Source organism: Prunus avium, chromosome 2, assembly GCF_965620075.1.
Source record: "Prunus avium chromosome 2, drPruAviu1.hap1.1, whole genome shotgun sequence".
Lineage (NCBI taxonomy): Eukaryota > Viridiplantae > Streptophyta > Magnoliopsida > Rosales > Rosaceae > Prunus > Prunus avium.
The window spans coordinates 33,270,482-33,291,868 of record NC_142285.1 but is presented as its reverse complement, the minus strand read 5'-3'; the positions used below and the strand labels follow the sequence as shown (position 1 = coordinate 33,291,868).

The following is a 21,387-nucleotide window of genomic DNA, read 5'->3' as shown; positions in this document are numbered from 1 at the left end:
TTGCATTGGTGTCAAAAATTAGTTAAACTTGCACTCTCGTTTGTGTTATGGTATGTCGAGGACCTCCGAGGCCTTAGAAAAGTATAAATAATTTCTTAGCCTTTCAACCTCAAATTCAAGCACCAGGAAACAAAGAAATTACTCAACACATAATAACTAGCAACTCAATTTTCTTTTATTTTCTTTTTTCTTTACTTACGTTACTGCGTTACAATTTCGAAATATTAATGGAATACAAATGTAGGCACAAATCCATTGTTTTGTAGGCAAAAAATGCTGTTGCTTCTGCTTGTATCATACTGCTAAGGGCCCTAAAAACCATTTTTTGAAGAACAAGTCCGCCAATGATCCATTTCCATTCCAATTTGCTCTTGCAGGAAACACTTTTATGGAATTTTGTCCAGCCTTCTCTAGAAATTGTTGCGGTCGCTGTTTGAATGAGATTTGCTGCAACTAGTACGGTAGAACCGGCTTGCATGTGTGTGAAAAGTATCGGCCTTCTAGAGAAACCACAAATGTCATACTTTCACAATCAAATTATGCAACTTCACAAAATCATCCATGGATAGCTCTTCTGGTCTTGACTGCAAAAGAATAATAAGAACAAAAAAGTTAGTAGAATGGATTTCCAGAGGCAGGAGCTTATAAAACTTTTTCCAACATAATTGGTAAGCAGAGAAATAGCAATCAATACCGTGGCAGGACGACCAACGTTTCCCAAAGCATTTTCAATCTCCATGGGCGTGCATATGTGCTGAAGTGATCTCCTCAACATCTTACGTTTCCCGTTAAAAGCAGAATTTACCTGTATCAAAATACAAACAAGGCATCTTATAATGACGGCCCAAAGGAAAGGCAGTGTCCTAATTGATCTTGCTGGCAATGAAATCATCTACACTTTGGAGAGTTCTCAAATCATAACTTATGTATGTCTGGAGAGATGTACTAATGGAAGAATTGAGTCAGAATAACAAGAAGATTGACCAAATTTTTTTTATCTCAAGTAAAGACACCACGCCCTATACAATGAGTATTCAGCCGTAATATCCCCACTACCGTGTGTCAGATATTAATCAGGTTGAAAATGCAGCATCTGCTGCTTGCCTCCATTTACAGGGACAATATATTTTTTGCAATGAAAATCTGTAATACTAATGATAATCTAAAATGATTGATATTGATTATGGAAATTGGAACAACCATTGAGAAGAAGCTTTTAGTGGAGGAAACTGAGGGGTAGTGTACAGGTTGCTTCAGCTTAAATTTAACCACAGCAGCATCAACCTGCAACACACACAATATCAGGTCAATCTGAATTTGTGGCTAGTTACTATTTTGGTTGAACTTCCAATAAACTGTACTGCTATTTTTTCAACTCATTCAAACAAGTAATATTGACAGTGTTAGAAGGCATATATTTTCCTAAATGGGATTACAAATTCTTACGTTAGGCTGAGGAAAGAATTTTGTCCTTGGAACCTTACATATGAATTGAGGATCTGAAAAGGAAAATGAAAAACAGAACCCAGGTCAGAAAAACAAAAAAGAAACAGAAGTATATACACTTGCATCTCACTGGCATAAAAGTTTATCAGACTGCAACTCATCTCAGTCTTTCACCGTATAAAAGTTATCACCCTTTTCTCATAGGTTCTGGTTTGTATAAAGAGCTTCAATAATTTAATTAGATGATAAAAACCAAATTAATTCCAAACATAGAGATACCTGAATAGAAATTGACGAAGATATTGATGGGCCGGTACTCAGATGTTCGCAAAGATGATTCCACCAGCCGCAAAGCTGTCTCCTCCTGAAATAATTTTACCATTATCGTGATGAAGGAATCAAATTATGAATCATATCAGATCCATAAATTACTAGTGATCTAGTTTGATTTGCTCTACTCATTAAAGATTCAAATTCATACTCTCTCTATCCCTTTCCCTATCCTATTAAGGTGTTAGCTTCAGGCTATGCTTGAATGAGATAGACAAACCAGATAACATTACCAATCATGAAAGGATTATTAATACAGGGCTACATAATGTAATTACATAACTTGAAACAATTAGAATCATAGATCAATAGAATAATGCCAACCTGGAGTAAGAGTACTACTTCAGAAAAGATGTCACCCATTGGAAGAAGTTGTTTGACAACATCTGTACTTATATTAAAGGGTATATTAGCGACTACCTGCAATCAGAAACTCAAATAGGTTATATTTTAGGATATTTGTAAACACGGAGAAAAGACCTAGTGTTTCCAATTGAGCACGGATTGTTGCGAAATTAGCATGCATCTCATTAGGAAGTCAAATTCATTTTAATCAACCAAGAAGGGTACTTACTTTCGCATATCTTGAATCTGCGCTGGATGGCTCTATACTTGCCAACAATGATGACATATGAGAGTGAATGTGACATTTGACAAAGTCCTCTTTCAAAACCTACAGAGTAAAAAACTTGCAAAATTAATCACAATGGAAAAAGAAATAAAAACATAAAGTGCATGAAAACTTCAATTCCAGCCTGTTCAGAATCCAAAGATGTTGCTCCAAAGGCAAAGCACTTTTAGAAACATATCAGTGATATCACTACCAAGTTTGCCAGAATGCTAAGGAAGAGCTCATTTCTTGGTAGCATAAGACAGAGCAAAATGTATGACCAAAATGTGCTTTACCTTGAACCGTTCAGTCTCTGAAAATCTTTCACTCACAAGAGTAGCCATGTGTGGATCCTAAAGCACATAAAACATTCTACAAATCAGTGTACAATACTAAAAGCAATTTGTCAAATTTGCAACAAATACCACCCTTCTTGCAGGGCTTCAAATTCAAAGACCCAGGATTCTAATTGGATAACCAAGAAGAAACACACACAGAAACCTTTTCGATTGCAAGCACAAATGCACCGGCACTAATAAGAACATTAGTCAAAGAACCTGTTCCTGGCCCAATTTCTAGCACCACATCACCTTCTCCAACATTAGCCGCAGCAGTGAGCTGTTCGTTGATCTCAGAGTCCAACATATAATGCTGAAATACACACAAATTAAACAAACTAAGAAATTTCAAAACCAAATCATTCAGAAAATGAACCCGAGGCTGCTTACCATTTCTATCATACAAACTAAATTTTGGAAAACAAACTTTAAAGAAACATAATTGGAACCAAACCCACATACTATCTTCCACACATTGTCTAAGAACCTACACAAGAACACAGAATTTGAAAAATAAAAAAAGAAAAAGAAAAAAGGGAAAATTTATTAAGTGGGAGAGGAAACGAGAGAGAGAGAGAGAGAGAGAGAGAGAGAGAGAGAGAGAGAGAGAGGAAGTGAAAAACCTGGCCGAGGGATTTTCTAGGGAAGCGGCCTTTGGAGTTGAGAGCAGTGAGAGTGGCATGGTAGTCATCTGGGTTTCCTCTTCTTCCTCCTCCTACTCTTCTTGTTGTTTTACCAGCGCAAGCTCTTATATAAGAAAGTGATGATGATGATGATGATGATGATGATACAGGTGTTCGTGTGCCGGGTATGCTATTGTGTACAGGGAGTGGAGTTTTCAGTTGAATTAGATTTTCAGTGGGGGATATTGGCGGGAGAGATTGCTGAAGAAGAAGAAGAGGTGGTGAGTTCATATCTGTTGTTCAGTGTTCACTGTTGGGGTTGCTTGTAAATTATTTATATATTTATAATTCTTATTTTTCTTCCTAGTTTGTAGGAGATCTTTTGAGCCTGGGGCTTTTAGTAAGTTCTCTGGTGCCTTCTTTGGGGCTTTTTTTAATGAAACATTTCCCATTGTCAATTGCTAATTCTACAAATTGTACTAATAGTATATGGATCCATTCATTAACTCATCACTGTCACATACAAAGCTAGTTAGCTAACTTCTTAATTATATTGCAAATACCAAATTTAGCTAGTTGTAGCCACTAAACAAATTTACAAAAATCTATTATATAAAAGAGTCTTGATTAAAAGTCTCTTGGTCTTTTTTCACCAACTTTGGGATTGCTGCTATCAATTTTTTCAGGGCTGCTGCTCTCATAATTTTCAGGGCTGCAACTTCCACTGATGCTGCCACCTACAACTTTTCGTCCTCCACTACTTTCTTCGTTGCCTTCTTCCTTGAGAACATGATCACCTCTCCTAACCAAAACAAGAGCCAAATGAAGCTGACCATCATCGTCATTTAGATCATCATCAACATTGTCATAATCCTGAACATCACGACAATTATTATCACGATCACAATCGAGACCGTCATGCTTAAAATTAGGGTTAATAGCCCGAAATGACCAAACTTGAACCAAATCATCTGTATCTAGATGATGCTTATTAACAATGTGATTCCAGGTATGTGTCAACACAAAGGATCGCTTTTTGGGTTTCTTTGATAGCTTCCACCACGCCAAGGTAATATCTTCTTGCTGAAGCACGGGATCTATCAATGAAACCTGCATTTTATATTTGTCAAGTCTGGCCTTCTCTTTGCGTTTGAGGAACTTCTTGGGGTTCTTGGATGTGGTTTGCTCTCGAGGCAGCAACAACCTACCTTGGCCTGACTTTATGTCAGCCTCGAACAAACTCTTCTGTGCCAATAATTGGAGCTTTGTCCCATTCATTTTGCCCAATATCACTTGCTTGAATTCTTCAGGCAACTCATGAATAGGTTCGGGTACGCTCTTGTTCTTCCCCTTGCCTTTGCCTTTGCTTGAATTCATGTTGACCGAAAACTTGACCTTTTTCTTCTTCTTATCAGGAGCAGCAACCCAATCTTTATCATCCTCGTCAAAAATATGTTTTCTTTTCAAAGAAGCATTCTTAACAGTCATTGCCTGCTCTTGATGAATTTGATCAAATTCAATACTACTACCACTAGTACTAGCATGTCCAGTCGTGCTCATTGTTATCTTTTGTCCAAATAGGATGATGCTATTAATATTAGTTGGTGATGAAGACCTTCGTTTCTTAGGGTGTGGAAAACATTCCTTAACTAAACTGTGACAGAAATTACAACACGTAGTTAGTTAATTAACCCATAAAAAAAAATGTAAAGTGTAGAAAAACACAATAAGCTTAATATATGCAGTTTAGTTTAGTTTCTAAATAGGTCAAACCAAATTTTATTGTGCACGACTTGGTTTTATTTGGGTCGAGATTACATGTTTTAGCTGTAAAAACCATTCAAATTAGTTTGGTTGATTGGTTTCAACCGCTACAACTGTTATTTGCCTACACTTAAAGTAGGCATAGTGAGAAATTAAACTTGCAGCAAATTAAGTAATTGGCATGCACAGTGCATAATTAATCATTAACATTTATAAATAAGGTAGGGAAAGTTAGAGAGAGAGAGAGAGAGAGAGAGTACATACTTTGGAATTTGTAATTGAAAAGTCAGTTCTGACTTTTCTTCTTCATGATCAACGAGTAGGACTTGGCGGCCATCATCATCCTCGTCATGGCTGCTAGGACTCTCCAATATCGCCTCTTTTCTCATGATCATCACTGGCCCGTTGCCTTTTTTCTGTGACAAATTAAATTAAATGTTACAAAATAATTGCATAGCTTAGAAAAAAAAACTAAAGAGAAGAATGAAAAGTAACTGATTATGTGAAAGCTAATCAGAGAAAATAATACTTACAGGAGTAGTATTGCTAGGGCTGGCCGTATCATTCAAGAAATTGAAGTACAAGGAGCTTCCTTTCTTTGGAGATTCTGAAGAATGCTCTTGTTTCTCTTGATGCGCCTTGAATATACTACAAACCGTCTCCGACAAAATCTCGAGAGGGGACAAGCCATCACCAAAACCTACCTTACTCACCAAATTCATCTTTTCTTCTCTAATCTTGCTCATCAATGTTATCGACGAAGAAAGCGCTAACCCGTTAACAAATTAAGAGACAAGTGAAAATGGTTAATGTTATATAGTTGCTTAATCCTAGTGTGAGTTGGAAACAGGAAAGTTTGGGCTTCAAGTTAATGCCAACCCTAAATAATGGAATGAACTAAGTTTTAATTCCAATCCAAACGGTTTGAGGAAACCAAATTAATCTCTGTAACCAAAGGAAATCAGATTGACATATGTGATTAGGAAAGTATGAGTGAAAATGTAACACGGAGAGAGAAAATCTTAATTGGTCCTCAAGTAATCTACCCAATAAAAATTGGTGACCAAGTCCAATAATTTCTTGCTTTTTTTTAGTTGCCTATTTTAGAATGTATTTTAACATTTACCGATTTTGTTTTGGGCAAGTTACATATACCGATACATAGCCCAGATTATTCTAAATATTGTCCTTGATTCCAATCCCCCAGGCAACAAATTGGGTTTGATATTGTTTTTCCCTTTCTCATTTCAAAAAAGTTTGTAGGGGCAATTTTTTTTTGGATGCGGTAAACCCATTTTTCTTTGACAATTTGATTTTTTTTTTTATTTTAATAAAAATGAGATAGAATTTTATTAAATCAATAAGAATAAGGAGTACAAAGGACTCAAACGGTAAAGGGAGTCATCCCAATAATAATATGGCAACCGTGAATAAAACTTCCCAAGTTATCCGAGTTTCTTTTTAATTCATCAAAAACTGAAATTTATTTATAGAAAAAACATAAACATGACCCACAGTATTTTTTTAGTCGCACCTTACAATTATTTAGTGCCCTCGTTAAAGATTATCCTTGAAATATTAATTAAACCAACAATCAAATAGACATTAAATTATAATCGAGTAAATAGAAGAATATATAATAAATAAAATTAAAAAATATTCTGAAGATACTCAAATAACGAATCAATTTTTAATGCAAATAACAATTTTTTTATTTAGGAGTAGTAACATATAGGACAATTTAATTACTGACAAATATATATAGCATATAAAATTTATTTAGTAAGTTCGAATACATTCACAATTAAAAGACATAAAGGTCTCTGGGTTTAGCTTAAGTGGTGAGAGAGGGTGGAGTAATGGGTTAGGATTAGAATAAGCTTATGGTTCGATTCTCGCTAATTTTTTATATTAAAGAAAACAAAGATATAATATTGTAAGTTAATCATAATAATAAATCTAAAAACTAAAGCTGTATATTACTTCTAGTCCAACTTGTCCACTTACATTTCTCATAAATATTCCTTTTTTATCCTCTTCCCTTATCATTGAGATGAGAGAAAGAGCTTACAAGCGAGTATACTGTATAGTTTCTGTCTCATAATGTATGGAGATGTACCCTTTTAATTGAAGCTTACTTTTACAAGAGCATAAACATAAGTCAGATGCTTGATCACCAGCCACTCACCATAAATCATCAAAATCAACATCATTGAAATGTTGAGTGGTGCCTTTGGCAATGTCAAATAAGTCATCAGTTTCTTCACTTTCAATCCCAAACATGTCATCTTTCTCTTGCTCATGTGCTGTTGGTGCTGCTGGCATTGAAGGCATTGAAGGCATATGCCATTGTGGTGACTGCATAAGTTGCTTTTCAAGCCCAAAAATGTCATCTTGTTCTCCTTGCTGCTCTGCTGCTGCTGGCAGAGGTGATGGTGAAGGCATTTGCAATGGTGATGATGGCAGAAACTGTGGTTGAAGTTGCCTTTCCTGCCCAAGAATGTCGTTTTCTTGTTGCTCCTGTGGCTGCGGCGGCGGAGAAGGCATTTGCAATGGTGGTGAAAACAGAACCTGTGGTTGAAGTTGCTGCTGCTGTTGCACTTCTTGTTGTGTAGAATTATGCAGCAATATTGGGAAATCTACTAAATTTGAATGACCATGATCACCAAAACTAGAGAAGTTCTTGTTCCCATCAAAATTACTGTATCTGACAAAGCTCCCCACCTGTCTAAAGCCAGCCAATTCCTTGTTGCTGGTGATCCTATTTCCAATGTGATTAGGATTGTGATAATTAGTATAATATAGCTGGTTGCTTAGAGTTGGTTGCCCATTTTTATAATTTGAATGGTATGGCATTGATGGAAAACTTGACTCATTGCTTAGAGTTGGATGCCCACTTGAGTAAACTTGACTTGGAAAACATACAGAACCTGCAGGGGAAGGTCTAGACATGTGACTACTGAGGTCCTGAACATGGCTTCTGCGTTTTGGTTGATATGCTGTTGAGGTCGAGTATCGGTTCGGGGTTTGAGAACAGCCTCCTCGAAAATTTAATGTTGATGAAGATTGGTGTGATGGGAAATTTGATTTTTTGGGACCTCTGGCCCTGGCCTTCATGATTGCTTCTTGTTCCCGCTTCAACGAGAGGCGATATTTCTGCAAAAATAACATTTATAAAGGAGTGCAGAGCCAAGAATGTGTTGATGTTTCTCTCTCAAAAAAGAAAAATGGATAACCAAGATTGTTGCAGAAATCACTGACCGAAAAAAGAAGTTATTTATCCTTATATAAAGTTGAAAATCCTGCATTAAAGGTACTGAATCCTATACAACAAAGAAGTAAACCTGTAAATGGCTTGAAACATTTTCTTTCCTGAGTCCAGGGACATTCATATGCTGAAGTATATTCTTTGGATGAGCACCTAAATCAAGAAATAAATTAGATGTCTTAGTTTCAATGGCACCAACTAAAATAAAAAGTTCATCACAAAACCAATATCAAGAGGGGCTCTTACTATCAACTCCTAGCAATCTGACAGCTTGCAAGAAACTCTTATGTAGCTCATTGGTCCAAACTAGCTTCGGCTTCTTTTGGGAAGTTGAATCAGAATTCTCTGTCTCCTCATCTTTGTATGTCCCTTCAGGGTTTTTTCTTCTCAACCATCGGTCTCTCGTCATGAACGATTCACTCTCCAAGCCCTCATTTGATGTATTCTCCTGCTGGGATTCACCATAAACACTACTTTCCTCTTCAGTGAGATCTATCACCACATGATTTCTGTTCTTGATGATTGCAAACTGCCATAGGTTTTTTAGGCTGTTGATTGTGAGTGGTTTAACAAAATAAAATACAGCTCCTTTAAACAGCCCACCCAACATAGCATTCTCGTCGTCATCATCAGACATAACTGCATAAATAAATAAAAACCAAGTCAGCAGCATATGCTATCAGAGAGGCCTAACTCCATGAATAAAATGTTTTCTGGTGAGTGCAAAGTAATAACATGAATGGGTTTTTGAAACTGAGAACTTACTAACAACTGGTACTTTGGAAACTGCTTTCATTTTCTCTAAGAGCTCATATTTATCCATGTCAGGCAAGTGAGACTCTGTCAGCACAAGATGAAGCTCATCTTCCTTCTTCTGAGCTATGGATAGTGCATCATAGGCTCTTTTGGCTGTCATAACTGCTAGCAAGAGTAAAGCAGGAAAATAAACTGTTAGAAAAAAAACTGTATTTGCAAAAAAATAAACACAGTTAGAGAGAGATAAATTTTGGAAGTCATAGGCTCATAGCATATGTGGCAAATGGTTAAAACTACCTTGGCAAACAAGGTAAGCATAATAATCCTGAAGGAAATTAGAATTACATGGTTAATTAATTACATGTTAATATAAAAATGAAATGGGTTTTGACTGCGTTTGCAGGAAAAGAAAAACAATTAAGACTCCATAATGAAACCAAATAATTCAAACAAAAAGAAAAAGAAAAAAATGTTTACCCTTATACCCCAAGTTACAGAGCATTCTTGATAGTATTGCAAGACATGCAGAATCACCATCAACAACCAAAACACTGACAGGTTCCAGTCTTGGACTAGAACTGTTCACAGATTCAATTGAGATGGCCTTCTCATAGCTCATGGCGTCACGCCGGGGTTATAGGCTTCAAAAATAATAAAATTTAAAGAAAAAAATAACCCATCATCTGTGTAGTGTTTTGAAATGCTCAATGTGTTGTGACTTACCAGAAGAAAGAGTTGTGTTTATTCTTACAATTTGGCTTTTGATGACAGAAATATTAGAGCAATTGTTACATAGGCACAAGCTCACAATATCAACAAATCAGATAAGTTGGCAATAGCTTTGAGCATCCATAGCTTTTCAAATAATTTCTACAAGAGAAAGTCAAAAGCATATATAGCATGACAATTATCTTGACGAACGACTGCCAATTATAGAATGAAAAGGTCAAGGGCACTAATGAATTTCCCATGTTTAGAAGATTGTAAATTCTTTCACATGTAAAATGTTTGTTTATTTAATACCTTCCGTTACACACCCCCCCTCCCCACCTTTGAGTTATTTGTAAAACTGTTGAGGTTTTATATGTTTTCATAAAATCTAAGAGGTTTTGAAAATTACACTAACGCCCTTTGAAGTTTCAAATTGTTTTTACATAACTCATTACGTTAAAATTCCGTCTATAAATTGCTGAATTCATTAAAAAAAAAATTCTCAAAATGACAAATTTACCTTTATACAAAATGTTACAAACAACAAACGCAACAGAAATCTTGCATAGCACTCAAGGAAGATTCAAAACCCTGCAACTTTTGCTCAGCACCTACCCTATGTAAACCTAGAATTTAATTACAGAAATTACACCAGGCTAAGCTCAGTAAGGGGTAACTTTACATCTTCTAATTTTCCTACTAAACCACAGCAAGAGGCCCAAATTCTGAAAATGCCTTAGTCAAACAAAAGACGGCGTCTTACAGACTTGGGGAGATTTGAGCTTGATGGTTTTCTCTTTTCTTTGCTAGTTTCAGCTCTCTGACTTGATAGAATTTCTCCAGGTTCTGTCTTCTTGGTTAGAATTTCTCCAGGTTCTGTCTCATACACTTTGGCCGAACGGTAGAATTCTGTGATATTTAGCTGGACGCCTCTTGATCCTGCTGTTTCTGGCTTCCCAGTTTTTCTTCTTTTCAATTCTTTCAGTTCCTGCAAGATTTAGGCACAAAAGCTTACAAGATTTTCCTTAATTTCAACAGGTACGCAAGATGGAAAAGGAAACCACAAATAAGAAAGAAACAAAAAACACATAGAAATGAAAAGGGAAAGAAATTACACCTTCTCCTGCAAAAATCTGTCAACTTCCTCCGGAAAAGCAGCATGGACAAGGTCCATATTTTCATCGGTCAACAAAAGGCAACAACCATTATTGATATCAATCGTAGGAACATCAGACTCATCGAATGGATTAATGGATTCATCAACTTCCATAACATCATCCTGCTGCATATCTGACTCCTCCGGAGGGACTGTGCAACTGACACAACCCAAAGAAGGTGCAGATTTTTTCCACTTGACCACATAAAATTGATGCCCATATCTTATTTTCAAGCGGTCTATGGAATCGAACTCATACTGCCCATATAACAAACTTTTTACAGGATCTTTAGCCATTTCCCTTAAAAAAATAGTTGATAACATCGGAAGCATCCTCTGGCGAATATAAGATGGTTCCCACAGCTGATGATAAGCCAAGAAATCAACCACCATTTCAGTTTTTGGACTTCCCCATGATATGTGGAGTCCATCATTTTCTGTGCACAAAATTTTAAAACATTATGGTGCACTGAAATTGACAAGATACATTCACAAAACACCATATGCCAGAAAGAAGCTCCTTTTCTGAAGAAGACATAATTTTCTTAAGTCATATTCAGTCCATGCTATTGAAAAAGAATTTATACTAGTTGTACCAGTTTTAGGAGGAATGTTAAAACATACCAGTGAAGTAACCATGGCTGTTGCACAAATACATTTCAATAATTGCATCATTCGGAAAATTCGGCTCCAGTGCAATCTTGCTGAGAACTTTCAATCGCCAATTATCTTGCTTCTTCTGCTCCTTTTCTTTACGATCCTGCCATTACCATTAAAAGCTTATACTTAAGGACGCAATATGGAGCACATTGCCGAATTGTAACAGACACTATTTGAATTCAACTTATGATGGGGCCCGATATGTTGACGCAAAAAATGCACTATAAAGGATAGGTATCAGAAGGGAAAATAAATGTACCATATCACAAGAAGAGCAACTGCATTTGAAACCCTCTGATTTTTTCATGCAACCCTCACCCATTGTGGAACTACAATATTCACAGGAAGACTTGAAATGAGTTCTTTTGCTGCCAGGATGCCCACAAAAGGAACAATGAGAGAATTTTCTTTTTAATGAGCTCTCATCTGGACTGGGTACACTATCATCCACAGATCTTATTTCACCTTGCAAGAGAGAAGCATCACCATTTCCTATTTCACGCAACCTGTGCGAAATTTATAATACAAACTTAACTAATTTAAAAGTTTGAGCACAAAATTATATTTCAATTAAAATAACTTTTGTAACAGAAAACCAAAAACGCCATATATGAATGAATCCATTTAGTATCTAACCTATTCAATATCACATCTTCACTAAAAGTTTGGGCAAAACGAAGAGCTGTATCAAGCCCAACGCCTTGCACCCCATTTAAATCATAGTCATTTCCGACCAAAAGAGAGATGGCAATCAAGTGTTTCCTCTTCAAACCAAGACCAGCTTCGATATCTGACATATAGTAACATTCAAATGGTTCCTGCACAGAATGAGAATCTCTGAATGGCCTAAAAAGATGGTGGCAACAGAAATGGCAAGAGAAGAGATACAAGTTCACAGAATAAAAAATTAATATGAAAGAGCGGAATCAATTGCCCAACCGGCGCATAGTTAAACTTACAAAGACATTACTACTTACTCTGGAATTGGATTGAAAGGTTTTTATCACACACTTAGCCCCAAAGAGGAACACATCACTGTCAGATGTGATGCAAGCATCTACATGACCTTCGGCGTCTAACTGGGCACACAGTGCTTCAGCCTCTCCTTTTGCTTTTACTACAGGCATCCCAAGCAGTTCAAGCAGTTCCTATTAAACCACCTTTAGTAAATAACTGGTAAGCATGCAAATGCCTCGGCAACAAACCAAAAGAAAATATCTATTATTCACAAAGATATAATACAGATTCTAACAGAATTAAACTGATCATAGACTTTTCAGACCAGGAAAAAAAGAAAAAAACTGGTCACAAAATTTTCATCCAGATGTACATGTTGCAAAGGAAAATAATGAAGCATATGGATAAGCATGAACACTCAGTCTGCTACTAAATCATGAGCAAATAAAAGGACTGCAATTCGCTACAAACAATCTCATTCATACAGGGTTTAGCCAACAAGTGCTGAAAATATGTCAAAGGTAAGACTGCTCCATATAATCACCACCACAATTTGAAAAGCCGAAGAATTAAAATCTTGAATCTTGGATGATAAGGGTTCAAGTGGAATGAACTTACAAACTTTGTGGGAAATATGGAAACTTTTTCTTGCCATACAAAAAGAACTTTCAAAGCAACCGAAAGATGAGTTTGCACCAAAGTTCGAAAACAGTACTTGTCAATGCACAAACACAAAATGCAGTTATTAAATTGATAACAAACCATAACATCAGAAACAACTCACAACACATTCTTGAATATACTTTGTAAATGTGCTGTTTCTCTCAACTGAAGCACCATCGCCAGCCACAGGCAAACTTGATGAATCAATACCAGAAGAACGAAAGAATCTTGCAATCCTCGCCTCTGACTTTAGAGGTGACGGACTTCCATCAACTACAAAGACTGGAAATGCTCCAAACTGCATAAACACTGACCAATAGTTAAGCTCACTCTCAATTCAAGGGCTGTAACTTTATCTCAGTCAAGCAAATAAAACAGCATTACATAAAACAACAAAAATTAGAGAGCTTAAGAAATAGTTGGCCAAGTTAAGGTAATTTTTTTTAATTTAAAACACAAAAGCTCAATCAAATTTCCATTTTTTTCCCCATACTTTATACATTGAAGTTTATATAAGTAAATTTAAAATGAGCTCACACTGTCAAACAACTTGAATCAACTTTCATATTCCCAAAACCCAAAATGTGTATAACGGAAAAGCCACAAACCCAACTTTTTTTTCTCTTTGAATTTCTCACATTTTCTCGGAAAACAAGCAGAAAACACAAAAACAGAGAGAAAACTGAACCTTGGAGAAGAGATTGATGGTACGGAAGAAGGTGACCCTGAGGTGGGGGCTTCGTGCACGGTCCTTGATAGCGGTTTCATGCTGTACGATCCAGAAGGAGAGGTCGACAGCAACCCGCTTGTTCCTCAAGAAATCAAAACCCTCATGCCGGGCGTAGGGTTTAAGCAAGTCCCAGAATTTACCACCAACACCCATCACTCTGGAATTTGCAAATATGGGTCTGGCAGTAAAAAGACGGCTTACACATTCATCGTACTAACCGAGAAGGTGAAGGAGGAAGAAGACGACAAGACGGTTCTGTGTCGTTCGGTTTTGTGCCGTTGGGTTGTCCTCTTGTTAGTAATGGGTAGGGCTTCTCCGTTCAACATAATTTGGGTTTGGATACAGTTGGGTTGAAAACATGAACTAAAGTCTAGCCCGTAAAATATTTTATGAATTTGGGCTGGCCAAAAAATCCCTGTAAAATGGGGCCTCCGATAGTAACGTGAGGAGAGTTCGGGTACAGGGACCTCTGAAATTGTTAGTTTTTACGTTTTCTTTCAAAGATCATGTATGCAAAAAATCTGGCTAAATAAAAAACCATTTAATGATTATATTGTTTCGATCCGAATGATGTTTTTCACGGAGGACCCTTAAAGGATGACTTTACCATAATGCATAATATGTTGCTCCTAGATTTGGTGTCAAAAAAATATAGCCGCTTGGCTATACTGTTTATATATTAAAAAAACTCTACAAAAAAAAAAAAAAATGACCCGAGTAAAGCCGCGCGGCTATAATCATTTTTTGAAAAAATCCCGAGTATAGCCGCGCGGCTACACTATACATTAAAAAAGGACAGCCTAGCGCCTAGCGGCCGCCTAGCGATTCGGCGCCACGTGTACTATTTATTAAAAAAAAAATTAAAAATATCCCAATAAAGCCGATCGGCTATATTCATTTTTTAAAAAAAATTCCCACGTATAGCCGCACGGCTGTACTATTTTTTTTAATAAAAAAAAGCCCTCCTAGCGCCTGCCAAGCGAATCAGTGCTACGTGTCTAAAAACAATATAGCCGCACGGCTATAAAATTTATTTAAAAAATTTATAAGAAAAGGACCCTTCTATTTGCATTCGTTTATACTTTATAGATATTAATTTGCTAGTTTCGACATCTTGAAAACAAATATTGAAGAGATAAATTTCATAGTAAATCAATTTGAGAGTTCAATTTATTTTTTTTTTTGTGGGAATGTTTGCCTTTGGTCAACCTCTTTTCCTCGAGTGCTACTAAATTATGTTTCTACACACATTATTTGTTGACAAATACAAGTAAACCAAATGCTAATTGGTTTACAAGAATGATCTTTAAATTGTGATTTAGAACATCAATGGTTCTAATTATGACACGTGTATGTTGAAGATTGGTTAATCGTAATGAGTGGGAAAAGAAATGTGCACTTGTTACCAATTACTTTCATTCTACATATCTCAATTTCTCTCTTTTACAACTCCCATGATTTTGTGTATACGTGCATGATCCTTTTAGTATATATTATCACAAGACATCTTCTTAGATAGTAATGGAAGGTACAAAAAAACAGGATGACATGGAACTAAATAGATATTATATTATCTATATATATAAAGCAAAAGGCAGAGAATGGTGAAATATTCAAAATACCAGAAAATGCCCTTGGTTAATTTAAATATTAAGAATTGAAATTCTTAATTAAATGAGGATAATATGGTAAATTCACAATTAAAAACAAAATCAGATAATAGATCCTATTTTTGTGGAAAATAACTACTCATTTTTTATTTTCTTAATTCTAAAAACTAAAAAAAGAAAACCAATTGGCACATGCGTGAGTGTGTGGCAAGGGGCTAGTATACAGAAAGAGAAAGAAACATAGAGGAGTGGCAGAAAAAGAAAACCAATATTAAGAATTGAAATTCTTAATTAAATGAGGATAATATGGTAAATTCACAATTAAAAACAAAATCAGATAATAGATCCTATTTTTGTGGAAAATAACTACTCATTTTTTATTTTCTTAATTCTAAAAACTAAAAAAAGAAAACCAATTGGCACATGCGTGAGTGTGTGGCAAGGGGCTAGTATACAGAAAGAGAAAGAAACATAGAGGAGTGGCAGAAGAGAGGTTACCTGTTTGCTCAGAATATGCTTGTTTGTAAAATTGTTAAAGCCTAGGAGGTTTCCTGAAAAATAAGCTTAAACAGAGAGAATAATAAAATATTATGTACGGTCAAGTTTTGGATATAATACTTTCATGAATATGAAGAGATAATTCTAGAGAAAAAACCCAAAAAGAAAATGGTGAGGATGAATGGGACTTGTGTCCTTGTAATAGGGATTAGACAAGAACACAAAGTGATGATGAGTGATGAGGCATTGAAAATGACAAAGTCATGAGTTAAACTCAACATAATTCATGGACAATTCATGATTAAACTAATTTAAAAAGGCTACAAAGAAATGTACACTATAATTAAACGGATAATATTATTAACTTATCGAATTATTATATCCCTTCTTATCTTATTATGTATTTATACATGTATCTTTGTCCGTATCGCATTCCATCTAGTCCAGTATTTGAAGTGAAAATCATGAAACCAAATGGTCAATTTATTTCTAGTGTGAAATTTAAGACTGATGTCACGTCTATGAATTTTAGCTTGCGGTGAGAAGTTAATTGTTTTTGCCCTAGTTACGTAAGAGATGGATGCATCACCGTGCCCATCGGAATATTTCTCCATTGATTATGTGATAGTTGAGTTGAGGCAGACAATGTGAATGTTTGGTTGAGAAACATAAAACCCATTCATGGCATTCAATATTTGATATTGATGATCAAGTGGTGAAATTACCGTATCAACCTTAGGCAAATCCGGCTATGAAAATTTTGTGCGTGTGGGTGTGATGTGGACTAGAGGAGCCGATACCGGCGCGGAGTCCACCACTTGTGATCGGAATCAGATACACAACATCGGATCCTCCTTCTGATGGTTGGGGCCCACAGCTATATAGGCTTATAAGGATCAGCCACATGTGATCACATAAACGACCTGGCGGTGAGCTAGTGGACAAGTTCCAAATTTTTAAAGATCTTGCACCAATTTGGACTGATCATACCAACAATGTAATTGTCAATGGCCAAAGGGGCCATGCTTGCAACCCACCATGATTTTGTGGTTACACTAATGGAAAATACTCAAACTCTTTATTTTATTTTGTAACGAGTTATTTTTTCAACAGCAAAAAATTACAGTTTGATACATGTACTTGAATTTTGTTTTTTATATTATTAAATAGTTATTTTTATGCATCTATATCATATTAAGATTTCAGACGGACGGATTCTTAGCCCACTAATAACAACATCGACATTATTCCTAACTTAACCACATGTTTAGCAAGTACGTGGTTTTATACAAAAAGCCTCGATGTTATTATGAGTAAAACCATTTATTATATGAGACTTTCTATTTTGTTAAGTTTCCGATGTGGAACTAGTGTATTCTTCAACATATCACACTGTAATTTATAGATAAAAAAGAATGACTTTCGACAGAGTTTTGTGCTAGTGCCAAAAATACCAAGACATAGAGTTATTTCATACCCTAGAAACAGGTTTCTCTATACAAGAAGTTGTCATGCTTCATCCCAATATATCATCTACAAAAATTATTTTTGGCAATAAGATCAGTCCTAAGGACACTATGGGCAGCGTGCCATCAATCAATGTGCTAGTACAAAATACAAATTCAATCCTACATGTAGAGAGAAACTCTCATACAACAATTCCTCCTACGTACCATTGTGTTATTGATCGGGATTCCGTTACAAGATCCTTTTTTTTCCTACATGTGACAATGTGATCAAACTAATAAGTACAGATATTAAGTATGCCCAAGTTGATTTAAGGTCAACTCACTTTCTCTCAAAAAACATGCTTCTGAGTCCAAAAGACCAAGAGATCTCACAAAATCACACTCACTCAGTCCTTTCTTCCCCTCTTAAAATAACTGCAAAATAGAAGCATCCACCCTCCTACACTTGTTTGTCATTTTCCCCATTTTTATTGCTTCTTTTTTTCTTTCTGAAATTCAACCTCATGAACTACCTGGAGATCCCCACCTAGAAGCTACCTCTCCCTTTCTTCATCTTCTTATTGCAATGCTCACCAAACCCTTTTAAATATAAGCCCCTCCTTCCTCTCCTCTTTCACTCTATCTCCTCACTGTCTCCCACTTCACTCTTTAATTTCAGACCAACCCTTTTCTCCCACAATTCTCTTCTGATAATTTCACCTTTGAAGTCTGGCTATAATCTATGGATCATCCAATTTGAAGGCTTGAAGCTCTCAAACCACAAAAATTGCTTGTTGGGTAATAATTATTTTCTTAATCTCTTTACTTTTTCATCTCACAAAAAAATGTTGCAGCAGCCTCAAAGAAAGCCTTGTCCAATAGAGCGCAGGCCTACAATGCTCCTCAAAGATTTCCTCAATGAGAATTCTTCTAGCTCATGTTCTTCAAGTGGGTTCAAATCATTTCCCAGAAAACAATCACCATTCAATCCCAGCAGTCCCCAGAAGAACCTCATTGAATTTGATCCAAAACCAACAAGTTCAAATTCAAAAAATAACCCCACCATTACCAGCAAATTACTCAGAAGCAGATCAAAGGCAGCCTCCACCACAATCTCAGCCTTCCAGTCCCTCATGAATGCAGTTAAAAACATCCCATTTACCACGGTAAAACCTCCCTCTTTTTTACCTCGAAGCCTCTCAAGGAGGCTGCTGCAGTCAAAATTTCAGAGCTCATCAAGGAAGCAGAGTCAAAACCAAGTCCAAATTACTGTGAGAGTCAAGGACATCATGCGGTGGACATCGTTCCGTGATGAAATGTTACCTCCACCTCCACCGTTGGATTATGCTTCTTCACCTCTCCATTGTACCACAAGCACCACCATAACAAGGTCCACAACTACTACTTGTACAACTTGTAGCAGCAGCAGCAATGGGTCAAGCTGGTGTGACAGTGATTTTACCGCAGAGTTTTTACCGTCTTGGGTTTGTAGTAACTCTGACCCTCACGCTGATGAGGAGGGTGGTAAAAAATATTTACCATGTGTCGGCAAGGATTTCATGGAGGCATCAACAACAGGGACAGGAAGTTGCAATATTGCTTTGGGACCCCAGGTAGAGCAATTATTTAGTGCACCGCATCTATATTTATATTGTGTGTCTGCTGTTGAGGGTCCTTTTGATGCTATTAATTTGGTTGACCTGCCCTTGGTTGTACTTTATGGTACTTGGTGGGCCATAGGAGAACAATTTTTACTAGTCATCTTTAATCATGAACCGCCAACGGGTTCATAGATCAGTGGTAAGAGCATTTATCTGCAAATGAGTGGTCTCACTCTCGTGTTCGAATCCGACACCTCCCCCTACCCCTTCTAAACTTTGACCCAAAAAAAAATCTTTAACCATGAACCATGGTAAATCTCCTGGTTATTTTGATCTTACCTTTGGCTAAGCATATATCACAGAGTTTATCATGCATGTCAGACAAAATAGAAGTTTACCACTAACCTAAAAGACATTTAAGTTTAGATCCCAAAGTACTTTGATCTGATATTTTAATATATACCTAAATACAAATTTAAGTATGTCCAAAGCAACAGTTTTTGTCACTTTTTTTGGGTAACAACAATTTCTGTCACTTTGGCAAATGCTGAAATAAAAGAGGATTTTATTATTTATTTATTTATTATCTTTATGCCTAATTAGTTCACATAATTTAAAAATGTTGACTTATAAATTTTGTTCATGGGAATTGTACACTGTGCTGAATTTGATTGGTGTGTGAACATTAGCAGGTTGAGGTGCTGCTGGGTGATGAAGATGAACAGCACAGTCCAGTTTCAGTGCTTGATTGTCAATTTGGGGAAGATGAAGAAGAGTCATTTTCAAGTACTTTTGATCAAAGCCTTGAAAATGTGGGTGATGAAGATGAAGAAATGGCCATGGAGCTGTTGAATTATGTCAAAGCAACTAGCTGTGAGGAAGGCCATTTGGAAGATAAACTGCTGTTGGATTTCTTTAGAGAAGAAATGAGTGTCCAAAGAAATCAAACTGATGATGGATTTAAATGGGAGATGGTGAGCAAAGCAAAAGCTTGGGTGAGTGGAGAACACAATGAACTTGAGTGGGGGCTAGACCACAAGAAGGAAGCTTGTGTTAGAGATATGCATAAAGGAGGGAGGTGGAACAAGTTTGAGTATGAGCAAGAGGAGCTGGCTTTAGAAATTGAGACTGCCATGTCAGATTTCTTGATGGAGGAGCTTCTGGTTGATCTCTTATCAAGATAAATATATATATATATATATATATATATATATATATATTTCCCATCAAATGGCTCTCAAGTCTCAACCTTCTCACTCAATTTGGGTCCCCATTGGCATAGTGGAAATTTGGGTCTCTGAAGGCAGAACATTGCTTTAGTGAAGTAGTCTGTGAAATGGCCCAAAATAAAGCCATGAATGAGACATGTGTTATGATGATATATAGATAGGAGCAGTATCTAATAGTGGCCTTTGGCTAAAGATGTGGATATATGGGTTTAAAGTGAGCATCTGTTTGTATCTCTGAGAATTTCATCTTTTGGCTTGTAAAGATAGGATGAACAAGAATTTGAGAGTGAGAGGCATAACTTGTGCCCATTTTTGTAAGGTCTGATGTTAAACATTTGTGAAAATAAATAAACATATATAATAAGAAGGAAATTTCAACACGAACAATAGCGACAACAAAAATTTGAGGCCGGGCCTTTCGGGCTTTTTTCATTTTTCAGGCCGGGTCAAGGTTTCAAAGGTCAAAACTCGTGCCTGTTTATTGCGTTGGGTCTAAATGGGCTTTGTGGGCTGGGCCGAACCAGGCCGCCCATAGGCCTAGACGGGCCGGGCCTTTTTTCTTTTTTCCTAAGTTTTTTTTATATCTTTTTTTAACAAATTTTTATACAATATTAAAAAAATTAACTTAATTCAAGATTTCAAACCCTTTGCTCAAGTCCTACTCAATCTTATAGAGCAGACTGAGCCAATCGGGGCTAAACATCGAGCCAGGCCGGATTTTGAGCTAACTTTGTAAATTATTTTTTCCACTTATAGGCTTCCTTGATTTGAATGCAATTGTCAAAGCAATACTTAAATTGGGTTACAAGTATTTTTTTTTCTCTTTGGATTACAATCTTCATGGTGAAGTTGAGCCAAAAATTAAGCCCAAATTTAGATATTAATTTCCACAGTCATCGACTCAAAACACTTTTATTAAGGTCATTTTCAAAGGCACATGGCATAGTTGAAACATTCATTCTAATTCTTCTTAGATATTTTACTTTACT

The 21,387-nt window shown here is 36.3% G+C and overlaps 4 protein-coding genes across 6 annotated transcripts; 1 reads left to right on the top strand and 3 right to left on the bottom strand.

Annotated features, from left to right (window-relative positions):
* Positions 1-150: 150 nt before the first annotated feature.
* On the bottom strand, positions 151-3,719 carry LOC110769257 (ribosomal RNA small subunit methyltransferase, chloroplastic). The gene is made up of 10 exons (XM_021973194.2): positions 3,348-3,719; positions 2,888-3,037; positions 2,683-2,739; positions 2,351-2,449; positions 2,101-2,196; positions 1,726-1,810; positions 1,447-1,499; positions 1,201-1,284; positions 695-805; positions 151-584 (listed from the first exon to the last, which is right to left on the bottom strand). Exons 1-10 carry the CDS (start codon positions 3,636-3,638, stop codon positions 519-521), a joined length of 1,092 nt encoding a protein of 363 aa, XP_021828886.1. The 5' UTR covers positions 3,639-3,719; the 3' UTR covers positions 151-518.
* A 3,495-nt stretch (positions 3,720-7,214) lies between these two features.
* Positions 7,215-9,754, bottom strand: LOC110769253 (uncharacterized). Its single transcript, XM_021973189.2, has 5 exons — positions 9,613-9,754; positions 9,145-9,297; positions 8,626-9,018; positions 8,456-8,532; positions 7,215-8,267 (listed from the first exon to the last, which is right to left on the bottom strand). The coding sequence occupies exons 1-5, from the start codon at positions 9,752-9,754 to the stop codon at positions 7,296-7,298; spliced, it is 1,737 nt and encodes a 578-aa protein (XP_021828881.1). The 3' UTR covers positions 7,215-7,295.
* A 591-nt stretch (positions 9,755-10,345) lies between these two features.
* Positions 10,346-14,288, bottom strand: LOC110769248 (5'-3' exonuclease family protein). 2 transcript variants are annotated; one of them, XM_021973184.2, is made up of 8 exons: positions 13,971-14,288; positions 13,404-13,580; positions 12,640-12,810; positions 12,299-12,480; positions 11,922-12,168; positions 11,627-11,762; positions 10,964-11,439; positions 10,346-10,834 (listed from the first exon to the last, which is right to left on the bottom strand). In XM_021973184.2, the coding sequence occupies exons 1-8, from the start codon at positions 14,163-14,165 to the stop codon at positions 10,583-10,585; spliced, it is 1,836 nt and encodes a 611-aa protein (XP_021828876.1). In that variant the 5' UTR covers positions 14,166-14,288; the 3' UTR covers positions 10,346-10,582. The 2 variants fall into 2 exon arrangements, with proteins under 2 accessions (XP_021828876.1, XP_088103920.1); XM_088247794.1 differs by lacking the exons at positions 13,404-13,580; positions 13,971-14,288 and adding an exon at positions 13,238-13,397.
* Positions 14,289-17,932: 3,644 nt separating this feature from the next.
* Positions 17,933-20,786, top strand: LOC110769242 (uncharacterized). Of its 2 annotated transcripts, none has more exons than XM_021973179.2 (2): positions 17,933-19,181; positions 19,862-20,786. In XM_021973179.2, the coding sequence occupies exons 1-2, from the start codon at positions 18,414-18,416 to the stop codon at positions 20,351-20,353; spliced, it is 1,260 nt and encodes a 419-aa protein (XP_021828871.2). In that variant the 5' UTR covers positions 17,933-18,413; the 3' UTR covers positions 20,354-20,786. The 2 variants fall into 2 exon arrangements, with proteins under 2 accessions (XP_021828871.2, XP_021828870.2); XM_021973178.2 differs by having other exon boundaries at positions 17,934-19,181; positions 19,859-20,786.
* The last annotated feature ends 601 nt before the right edge of the window (positions 20,787-21,387 follow it).

What these genes read in the sequence shown, in the direction of transcription:
- LOC110769257 (XM_021973194.2), bottom strand. Translation starts at nt 3,638, where the DNA reads ATGAACTCACCACCTCTTCTTCTTCTTCAGCAATCTCTCCCGCCAATA. An exon ending in CAGATTCAAGATATGCGAAA is followed by an intron (nt 2,197 to 2,350) that starts GTAAGTACCCTT and finishes TTCTGATTGCAG; the next exon opens with GTAGTCGCTAATATACCCTT. An exon ending in ACGTTGGTCGTCCTGCCACG is followed by an intron (nt 585 to 694) that starts GTATTGATTGCT and finishes ATTCTTTTGCAG; the next exon opens with TCAAGACCAGAAGAGCTATC.
- LOC110769253 (XM_021973189.2), bottom strand. Translation starts at nt 9,754, where the DNA reads ATGAGCTATGAGAAGGCCATCTCAATTGAATCTGTGAACAGTTCTAGT. An exon ending in CAGATTGCTAGGAGTTGATA is followed by an intron (nt 8,533 to 8,625) that starts GTAAGAGCCCCT and finishes TTCTTGATTTAG; the next exon opens with GTGCTCATCCAAAGAATATA. An exon ending in ATGTTTCAAGCCATTTACAG is followed by an intron (nt 8,268 to 8,455) that starts GTTTACTTCTTT and finishes TTATTTTTGCAG; the next exon opens with AAATATCGCCTCTCGTTGAA.
- LOC110769248 (XM_021973184.2), bottom strand. Translation starts at nt 14,165, where the DNA reads ATGGGTGTTGGTGGTAAATTCTGGGACTTGCTTAAACCCTACGCCCGG. An exon ending in AGTATATTCAAGAATGTGTT is followed by an intron (nt 12,811 to 13,403) that starts GTGAGTTGTTTC and finishes GTGGTTTAATAG; the next exon opens with GAACTGCTTGAACTGCTTGG. An exon ending in GAAGATGTGATATTGAATAG is followed by an intron (nt 12,169 to 12,298) that starts GTTAGATACTAA and finishes AATTTCGCACAG; the next exon opens with GTTGCGTGAAATAGGAAATG.
- LOC110769242 (XM_021973178.2), top strand. Translation starts at nt 18,414, where the DNA reads ATGTTGCAGCAGCCTCAAAGAAAGCCTTGTCCAATAGAGCGCAGGCCT. An exon ending in ATATTGCTTTGGGACCCCAG is followed by an intron (nt 19,182 to 19,858) that starts GTAGAGCAATTA and finishes TGTGAACATTAG; the next exon opens with CAGGTTGAGGTGCTGCTGGG.